This window comes from Lipophrys pholis, assembly GCF_963383615.2.
Source record: "Lipophrys pholis genome assembly, chromosome: 2".
Lineage (NCBI taxonomy): Eukaryota > Metazoa > Chordata > Actinopteri > Blenniiformes > Blenniidae > Lipophrys > Lipophrys pholis.
In genome coordinates, this window is record NC_137636.1 from 8,278,800 (window position 1) to 8,288,408 (window position 9,609).

The 9,609-nt window shown below is 44.2% G+C and overlaps 1 protein-coding gene across 2 annotated transcripts; it reads right to left on the reverse strand.

Annotated features, from left to right (window-relative positions):
* Positions 1-688: 688 nt before the first annotated feature.
* Positions 689-9,119, reverse strand: marchf7 (membrane-associated ring finger (C3HC4) 7). 2 transcript variants are annotated; one of them, XM_080493515.1, is made up of 11 exons: positions 9,032-9,119; positions 6,766-6,965; positions 5,476-5,619; positions 5,173-5,344; positions 4,783-4,968; positions 3,489-4,686; positions 3,132-3,301; positions 2,944-3,047; positions 2,674-2,778; positions 2,395-2,443; positions 689-2,224 (listed from the first exon to the last, which is right to left on the reverse strand). In XM_080493515.1, the coding sequence occupies exons 2-11, from the start codon at positions 6,946-6,948 to the stop codon at positions 2,142-2,144; spliced, it is 2,394 nt and encodes a 797-aa protein (XP_080349641.1). In that variant the 5' UTR covers positions 6,949-6,965; positions 9,032-9,119; the 3' UTR covers positions 689-2,141. The 2 variants fall into 2 exon arrangements, with proteins under 2 accessions (XP_080349641.1, XP_080349640.1); XM_080493514.1 differs by lacking the exon at positions 9,032-9,119 and having other exon boundaries at positions 6,766-7,193.
* Between the last annotated feature and the right edge of the window lie 490 nt (positions 9,120-9,609).

Here is a 9,609-nt window from a genome sequence, read left to right on the forward strand (position 1 = left end):
AAATGACATTTTTCAGTTTGCGGGAACTGAAGCATGCATAAGGAGAACATGCAATCTTGGTTTAAAATTGTGGATATTCTTTGCGTGAACCACTACACTACTGTGGGGTCTTCAGCAATACTTAATTTCATACAAGAATATTTCATCTCAATGTAAATACTCCGGTTTCATTCGTCGCTCAGCTTTTCCGTGTCTTTGTTTTCAGTTATTCTCCAAAAACACAAGTTGTTCAGAGGTGTAGATCACTATCAAAGCCCCAACTCTGCTTTATGGGGGATTTCCTATTTTAATCTTTACAATATTCTCACACGACACGATTAAAAATGGTCAACCCGAAACGCCACTATGCATTTTGTTGGGTTCGTTAGCCGAGTATACTTGGACCTGGAAACACTGTCACTGTTGCAGCAACACAAATAACCTAATGCGATAAAACAAATGTATAAATAGGATATATTGCAGCAATCATTTCAATAGGATCTGGTTTACTACTTGGCTTTGTTAAAAAAAACAAACAGATTGCTCTAAATGAGTGAACAAGACACATTGAATATATGTTTGAAAACTGACAGACTTTTACAACTATTGAGACAAAAGGAGGTGTAGAAGTTATCAAACCGATTAAGACTTAAGATCTTTAGTGTTCTTACAACACCAACTTATTGTTCTGGACATGAAGACAAAAAAAGAAGTTCACAATTCTTTATTCCAAAAATTGACAGCATGAAACTCGATTGTACATACATAAAGCATTTATGAAACACAAAATCTGACAAGTTGTCTTGGTTTTATTTATACTTAAGGGAAAATTTATACTAAAACAGACAAGTTATAATTACCACTTTTTGTTTTCTGCCCCCAAAAACATTTCACCATTATAAATTAAACACAAGTCATTGTTGACCTTCTATACCATGTCTGCCTTTTCACATACACTTTAAAGCACTTGTGGTATAACAGTTTGAAAAAGACTTGCATTTGATTTGAAATATTATAATTGAATAAAGTGCACTCTCAGAAACAGAAACAGTGGTACTAAACAGAAATCTGTACGCTCTAGTTCATTCCAAGTTTGCATATCTGCAAAAGCCCCCGGAAGCAGGGGCGAGACGCGTGGCGTTTACTGCTGCGTTTCTGACGAACATGACATCAAAGCGTGTGCGAAAAGTGGGAAAGCTACCATTTGGGCTTTTCCACCAAAAAGAACCTGGTGCGAGTTCAGGGCCGGCGCCAGGGCCAGTTCTTCAACGAGCACCGCCAAAGAACCGGCCGTTTTTTCCAATTGTCAACGGAGCCAAGTGAGAGCCACGTCATTGCATCAGTATCCGTAGGTCACTGATTTCACCAATGTAGCACTCATACAGGAACGAGGAGGCGGACTGTAATTCATCAGTTTGGTTCGGGTCGCTCCATCTAGTCTGGCCTGAACCTCAGATGAAGACCAAAGAGCGAGAAAACATTGAGTGTCCTCGTCACTCCATTGGTGTTTTTTCACGTCCGTCTTGCTTTAGTCCGGAGCCCCGAAGTGGCCATAGAGAAATAAAATAAGGTGTGAATGAGCTTGGGGCTTATTAATCAACATTACATAGTGAATTTCTGCTCCTTTCACTTTATTTCAGGATGTGTCTGAATCAGATGCTTCAACATGGAGGAATGGAGGTGTAGAACGATAGAACGCAGCTCTGCAGCCGTTTCTAATGACAACCTACGTAAACACACGCTGATCAACATCAGCTCATTTTATGGCAAAAAAAATCCAAGCTTTCATTTACAGTAGTATGTAGTTTGTTATTTAGTTGCTTATGATTATTTTTTCTTCTTCTCTATAACCACTTCTTGCTCACTGTAGATTTCAGAATGGCGGTTCGTCATCTCTTCTGCCTTGTCGGTAGCGATAACTCCGCCCCCAGCTGATGACGTGTCGGGTCCAGCTTAGCACCTGTTTAGCCCCAGATAGGCCGGGACTATGGGGGTGGAAAGACAAAGAACTGGTGCTAAATCTGGACCTGGCTCCGTTTTTTTTCCTGGTGGAACCCCCCCCCCCCATATGGCATCGAGTAGACCTGCAGCTTCCAATCATCTAACCAAATGTTTTTTATTTTTTTTAACCCCCCCCCCTAATATATTCTATTGTCACATCTTCAGTAGCCGTCTTCAAGATCATCGTCCAGGTCAGAGAAGTCGACAGACGGCCTGTTGTCTTCGTCACTTTCTTCTCGGGGACCTGAAATGTACAAAACATGTCAAAATTTGTGGCTGCACAAAATGTAATAATACTGAAAATACACAAGTAATCAAGAGTTCTCTGCAGGGTCCAGAAAAGCTGGCAACCTTAAATACAACTCAACTGAAAGCTCACTGGGAGCACAACAAGAGAAGGATTGACCAACATACTTTCAAGATTGTCCATGTGTTCATGAAGGATTCTCACCAGGTTGAATAACTGGGTGAGAAAAGGAAGATTTGTCTCTTTTCAAGATTTTAAGTCGCCACAATTCAACACGTAAACATTTTTAAACTGTGCGACTCAGCATGGAGTGTTAGATAAACAAAAACTCGGATTGTAATGTAACTTCACAACAATATAATACAGGAGGCTCTTCTGGGTTGATACGGGGAGAATTTCATGGATTAGCAAAGCGAGTGCAAGTGTGTGTGTGTGTGTTTTCTCACCCCGGCAGCGTCAACTGCTCCAAGAACATCTGAGAACCGCTGCTCACAGAAATGCAGCAGCACCACCAGGTAGAGGCCACTGCTGATGAACTCATCGTATTCTGACTGTAAAGGGAGACGAAAGGAAAAAACAAAACTAAATCAATGATTTCATTATGTGAAAAAGTTAAGACTATTTTTTTAAATGTTCTTCCATCTGCACATGCAAAACTATCAGCTGGTACTCCAACATTATTGTAAACTGATGTCATTGTGGGTGAAATCACTCACTTGTACATGTGTCCTGTATAATTCCTGAATGTCAAAGTTGTCGATGTTGAGACGCAGCTTCTCCTTACAAAGTTCACAGGTTGTGATGGCCTCCAGGTTTGTGCCTGGAAAAAAATAAAAAATGGAAGAGATATTGAAGATCTGGTAAGTAATAAGACTCGGGGCAGTATGAGAGCTCTTGTAATTACCGGAGCCAATTTTAGAGCAAAGCCACCGCTTGATGCATTCCTGGTGGACGTATTGCAGACTGCCTGTACAGTGGCAGGGCTGAATCAGGGGGTTGGTGGAGGATTCCTCCCCCATCTGACAGATACGACACAGGTCCCCTTCTTCCTCATCAGAATCCTCCAGGAGGAGTCTGTAAAGCAGGACCCGGGAGACTTAGCTCAACTTGCAGTAATAATTGTACAATGTCAGGAATATTTACATGTAAAAACACCACGCGAAAAGAAATGGCCACATGCATATAAAAACTTAGAAAGTGGGAATACAACATGACAAAAATCAAGGTTAATGTGTACCGTGTGACAATCTGAATTCAATACCTCTCTTTGATTATGCGCAGCTTTTCTTGATCCTTACTCGAGATGATCTTCTCCTTCGGCGCCTCCAGCTGGCTCTCGACGCCGCCCAGAGGAGCCCTGGAGACCGAGAGGTTCTCGTACAGTCGGACTCGGTGACGCGGTGAAAAATCTACCGAGGCATCTTCCAGTTCAGGTAACGTCTCATCTTCGAGTCGGCATGACCGACTTGTACCGAAAGCCTCCAAACCCACTGCTCCTTCTTCCTCCTCTTCCTCATCCTCGTCGTCGTCTTCCTCCTCCTCCTCTTCATCCTCATCATCCTCATCTTCATCATCCGGTAACTTCTTGTGCTCGAGGTCGTCCCACCTTTTCAGTAAACGCTGTGGATGGCTGTAGCCTTCTTCAACAGCTGCATTGGAGGACGAACTCTCATTACTGGCATGTCTTCTGAGACGAGCGAGCAGGGGGGGACAGCGACCGCGGAGAGATGAAGAAAGCCAGGAGTAGCTGCTGCTGCCACCTCCGCCGCCATTGCCATTACTGCCGCTCATAGCCGGCTCTCTCCACGATGCCATTCTGGGCCGAGCCACACTGCTCCGGTAGCCATCGCTGTTGGTCTCCTGGATCGGGGTGAGGTCCGCTCCGGGATTCCTGAGGTTACCCCGCGCTGTCTCCGACCCTCCAATGTCTGGGTCAACAGTAGACACCCTCGCGCCGTCGTCACTGTCAGCAGACTCCCCACCAGGTGAAGGACTATCGTCGTCCAGGGAGCGGACACTGGAAGATCCACTGGAAGAGTCCTGGCTGGACCGCCGGGAGAAGAGCCGAGACAGCAGCCGGCGTGTGGAGAGACGACCCTCTGGTTCTGCACCTTCAGGGGCCGGCCTTGGAGGGAGCGTGGTCTCTGGCCTGGCCGGGGGAGTGCTGTACCAGGGGGTGTGGGAGGAGTAGGAGGAGGAGATGTTTGGGGAGGGCTCAGAGCTTCTTGTCTGTTCCTGAGATGAGTGAAGGGTGGAGGAGCTGCTCGAGTAACGGGCTGAGGCTCTGCTGCCGTAGTCACGCACCAGAGGAGAAGTCCTGTAGGAGGTGGACGATGGGAGGTGGTGATTTAAAGAGCCTTCTCTAGCAGCAGAGGAGGGAGAGTAGGGGGATGAACTGTAGGCAGTTTCTTTGGGACGAGCTCCTTGTGCATACGTGGACATTACCCTGTCTGTCTGATCTGAAATGAAAAGAATATAGCAGCTCATAAAATAATGGATCGGGCTTTATTGGACATTTAGAGACAGGGTGTGTTAAGATCACAAAATAGGCGTACACAATGAGGAAACCAGTCCGGGTGTCCTAACTCTTCTTTCTCCCAATCCAGAGAGACCGAGATCGTTCTTTGTCTCTGACTCTGTCCTGGACGACAGTGGCTTTGAAGAAGACGCTGACGACTGAGAGCGCAAACGGCAGGAGCTCCACGATGGCTCAAACAAGTCACTTTGTTTTTTATCTGTACCTGTCAAGAAAGAGAGACGACCAACTTTTTTTTTTCAATTGTTTGGGTTAATTTTCCTATATGACACTAAATAGTGTAAGGTGCTTTACTGGCTAAATGACAGATCTCATCAGAATTGCTGTAACCCACAGTTTTTTCTTTGAAGACAGGTTTTTGTCATTTCCATCACACACTTTATTATATTATTATTATATATTTAGGTACCTCTGCCACTGCTGAGCCCATTACTTGAATAGGTGGATCCCACCACTGCTGTGCCTGCTGGTCTGGAGTACAATCCTCTGTTGCTGTACGACAGTTTGGCCCTTTTAGAATCGCCATCATCACTGGTGTTCAAAAGCCCTGTGCGCATGCCATACCTCCCCTCGGAATCAGTCTGGGAAAATAAAGGCAGACATGAAAAAGAAAAAAAAAAATAACCGTGCTTTAGTAACATCATTGGGATATAAATTATGCTTGGCAGTACTTGGCCTGCTGTAAACAAATGGCACAGAACAGCTTCAGTACCAGCTTGCTCCGGCTGCTGAGAGAGGATTCAGCCCACTGGCGGTCGTAAGATCTGCTGGAGGATGACAAAGAGGGCAGCTTCCAGCTGGTGGAGCGACTGTCGTAGCTGCTGTAGTCTCTGGATGAGCTCAGAAGACGAGAACTCTTCAAGAGGAGAGAATGTCATTCTTGCCATTAGTTTGAACCCATGTCTGAGCATCACTTTGATATGTGGTTTCTCATTGTGTTTACATGCTGGGCTATATTAGCAGAGACACACGGATGTAGTTGATGTAATAGAATATAGGCGATATTTATTCTTGGGACCAAATAACATGGGAGAAACTTCAGTAAAGGAAGGAAACTGTCAGCTAAACCCAACATGGATGGAAATACTTTATAAAAGGCGGACATAATTTCAGCTGTATTTGGAAAGAAATTGATGCATTTGCTTCTATTATATAACCAATAGAATAAAAGCATTCACATTTAAATTAAGAATTTAAATAATCATTTCAAATAAAAAAACAAGAAAAGAAGTATTCTGATATCCCCCCCCCCCCCCCCCCCCCCAAAAAAAAAAAAGATTTAGAGCTCATCTCAGTATATACATTATAAAATAAATTTACTTTAATCAGTGCAAGTATGTGATTCTGAGTCTTCTGGAAAGCGCAGGAACAACCAAACAGGCCTCTTGACTATTAGTAACATTATCTTTTGACTTGGGCCTCGACGAGGACCAGGACTGAAATACACACATGTGCCAAGGAATCTAGGCTGTGTCTATAAAAAGACTTCCAAAGTGACTGCTGTTGCAACAGTGATGTATGTAAGTAGTCAGCTACTGTAACAAGCTCCAAAGACAAACATGTGAAAAAACAGATTGCTCGACTGCCCATTCTGCACAGTAAAAAAACAAACAGGAGATTACAGTATCAAAAAGGATAAAGACATTGATATTAATGCATTTTTGATCGTATTATCCACCCTGTAATAGCATGTATCCAGCTTACACTCTCACCCTGCATAACCTTTGAATATGTAGCTTGAGGTAAATGAAATTCATCTACAACCATCACCTGAAACATGATTAGTGCATGTTTGTAGGGCATTACTGCCACTATATAGAGGAAGTTAATACTAATATAGTACAGCTTGTAAGTGTTGCTATCATTTTGAATCATATAAGATGTTGATAAATTCACAGAGCAGGAGAAAGAGTTCTGTAAACAAAACAGCAATGACGTGCGATTACAAGCCATTTTCTGTGTATGCTTAATGTTTTCAAATGGATATTGGAAATAATCTTACTGGTTTGTCGAGGTCAGCTTTGTACGGCGACGATGCCCGCGGGAAGCGGTCATTGTTTAGCACAGTTTCCCTACTGTATAACCGACTTGAGCCAAGTGATGAGGAGGAAACCGGTGGACTGGATGTGTAGGACGACCTTGAGCCGGACAGACAAAAAGGAAGTCTGCGTGACCTGGAGTCCATCCCGGATTGTCTTCAACCTTATGAAAGTAAGACCAGAAGGAAATAAACTTTTACTGCACAAAACAGGTGCCACGATCCAAGATGGTAATTGTAAAGTTCAGGTGTGCCATCAGGAAGTTAAGCCTTTAATAAATGCGTCGGTTACTTCCCACCCAATGACAAGACCGAACATGAAGTGTGCACCTCGGAGGCCAGACTTCTAAAGGGCCTGCAGCCTCTTGGTGTGTTTAGTAACGGCGCTCAGTGGGGAGCAGCGCCAGCATAGATGATTTGTTGATGAAGCACACGTGACAGTGCATCGGTAAACACTAAAATTTGCCACCACGCTGCTTCCTGGGCTCGGTATCAAAGTCATGGTGCCTATCTTTGGGGCTATGAACTCGGTCACATGAACATGACACTACTAAAAAGGAGCAAAGAGCAGCACTGCAAGATAACCGTCCAAGCAAACAAGATGCTCTTTTAACACCCCGAGATCCTCCGGCCATTTATTATTGAGCAGCATTACTAATCCAAAACACATAGAGCCGAGTCAAATCAACATAATGATTATTTTACACAAACCAATTGTCAGCCAGCTGAAAGTCACAAGTTCTACTTGATCTAAAAGAGTTAAGATTTCATTACATAGGGAGGAACAGTTAGAGTTACTGCCCGATAGTGTCGCCACTGTCCATGGATCCATATCACTGAGGTCAAAGATGGCCTCACAAGCAGGCAACCTGTCACACTGCAATGTGGGGCAGTAAATATGGAACTTTAACCACAACATGTTCCTGCAACCTTAGACACACATGTGACACAAAGGATAATGCTTCATTATTAAAGAACAAATAAAACCGTTTTCAAATATAGGCCTTCAGGACAGTCAGGTTTGTCTGTGTTGACAAAACCATAAATAAGTAGCTGTTTTCCCCATTTGTCTATAACAAGCTGCAATTCTTCTCTAAATAAGCTCAATCTTAACAGAAGTTTATGTCTTTGTTCCAGAAGCTTGTTCTGGGGACTAGAATTAGTCAAGCTGTTCATTTATACTACCTGATGCTAAATGTTTCCACAATTTTGTGTATTTTGCAATCCTGTTACATCAGTGAGAACATTTCAACACCAATGGAAGCCCCAGTTATCAGAACGACCATAAAGATGAAGTGACACTTCTCCCAAACAATTAAAAAGAACATTAAGACTTTTATGAAGGCAGAGTTTGCTGCAGTGCAGCAACAATGCCTGTGGCTTCATATGCAGACCTTGTTTTTCAGATTTCAAACACCACAGGGTTTAATATTATAATGGACACTGTGTTCATCGATTTTCTCTCTCAACCAATGCTGTGTTTTGCACACCACATTGAGCATAAATAGACTTTCACTATTTACCCTCAACTGCTTCAAACTCGCACAGACAGCATGAGACTCTGCTCAGATTACATGGATTCCATTAGGTGTGTTCATGAATTATTAACGCAACTGATCAACATGTGATCAAGACAGTTAAGCACACAATATGAACTAAAGTATGTATGATTGGCTTGATAACGCCCTTTGTTTGCAAGCTACACACGAACCCCTTTTCATCGGGTTAACATTAACATGTCAAGTTCACCTTGCCGACAGTTTAAATTGGCATAAACATAGTGCTTTGGGGCGTAAATCTACAGGATTATCAATGATATTAATGCACCGTTACATGCGTTCAAGCTTCCTGCACGAAAACTTCACGTCACTGTTGTTTTGCTCGACACCATCGCACCACAGACACACAACAACAATGGCATCCGGATGTGGTTGAAATGAAAGGTTTCGATGTCTCCCAACCACCAGTCGGGAGCTGTTTATTCCGGGTAAAAGAGTCGCTGGCCGGCTTGTTTACAGCTCCGGGGTCCGTTTCGCTGCGGCGAGTGACAGAGCCGTTAGCCTCGTGCTAGCTCGCCTAGCTGCTGCTGCTGCTGCTGAGACGAAACGTCGCGCACGAGCAAAGCAAAAACCGTCGACTGCAGCCGAAATAGGTCACTTTCACGGCCTTCGTCGACAAACCGCCTCACCTGAACTCGCATTGCAAGGCGCTGTCAGCCCATTGCACTCACCTTTTAGTTGTCAGTCTTCCCTGGTTCTGTAGCACAACCGGAGCGATGGCGACCGCGAGGCTGCAGCCGTCGACGCAGAAAGGTTAAGTGATTTACAATGAGCCGATGGGAGGGGTTTAACGGCGGCTTTCAGCTTGTTTGTGCACGTGGTTCGGCCACGTTTTTTTTCTTTTCCCCTCAACTGTGAACTTTGAACAGAGTAATGCCCCCAAACAGTGTTACGTCTGTTGTTGCATTGTCCTCACGTCAACTTATCGGTTGACATGCAGCCTCTCTGCGGTGGCTCCCTGGAGTTCAATGCAACGCATCAGAAACGTTTCAATGTTAAAACGACTGAAGGCCTCAATCTGACTGTCACCTGGCTCCTCCAACTTTCACCCTGGAGGTCATGACCTCTGGTATGTACGTCAGCAGCCACATGCTCTCAGCCCAGGGTCTTTGAAGGATTGCAGTGGTAATTTACTGACTCCACACCAGGGTGAGCTTTTCATTAGTGTTGTACTGGAGACTGGTCTCTCGAGACCACATTTTCTAGGACTTTGAGGTCTCAGCCCTTTAAAGTCTTGGTCTTGAGACGC

What these genes read in the sequence shown, in the direction of transcription:
- marchf7 (XM_080493515.1), bottom strand. Translation starts at nt 6,948, where the DNA reads ATGGACTCCAGGTCACGCAGACTTCCTTTTTGTCTGTCCGGCTCAAGG. An exon ending in CTGCGCATAATCAAAGAGAG is followed by an intron (nt 3,302 to 3,488) that starts GTATTGAATTCA and finishes CCTGCTTTACAG; the next exon opens with ACTCCTCCTGGAGGATTCTG. An exon ending in GAGCAGTTGACGCTGCCGGG is followed by an intron (nt 2,444 to 2,673) that starts GTGAGAAAACAC and finishes TTTCTCACCCAG; the next exon opens with TTATTCAACCTGGTGAGAAT.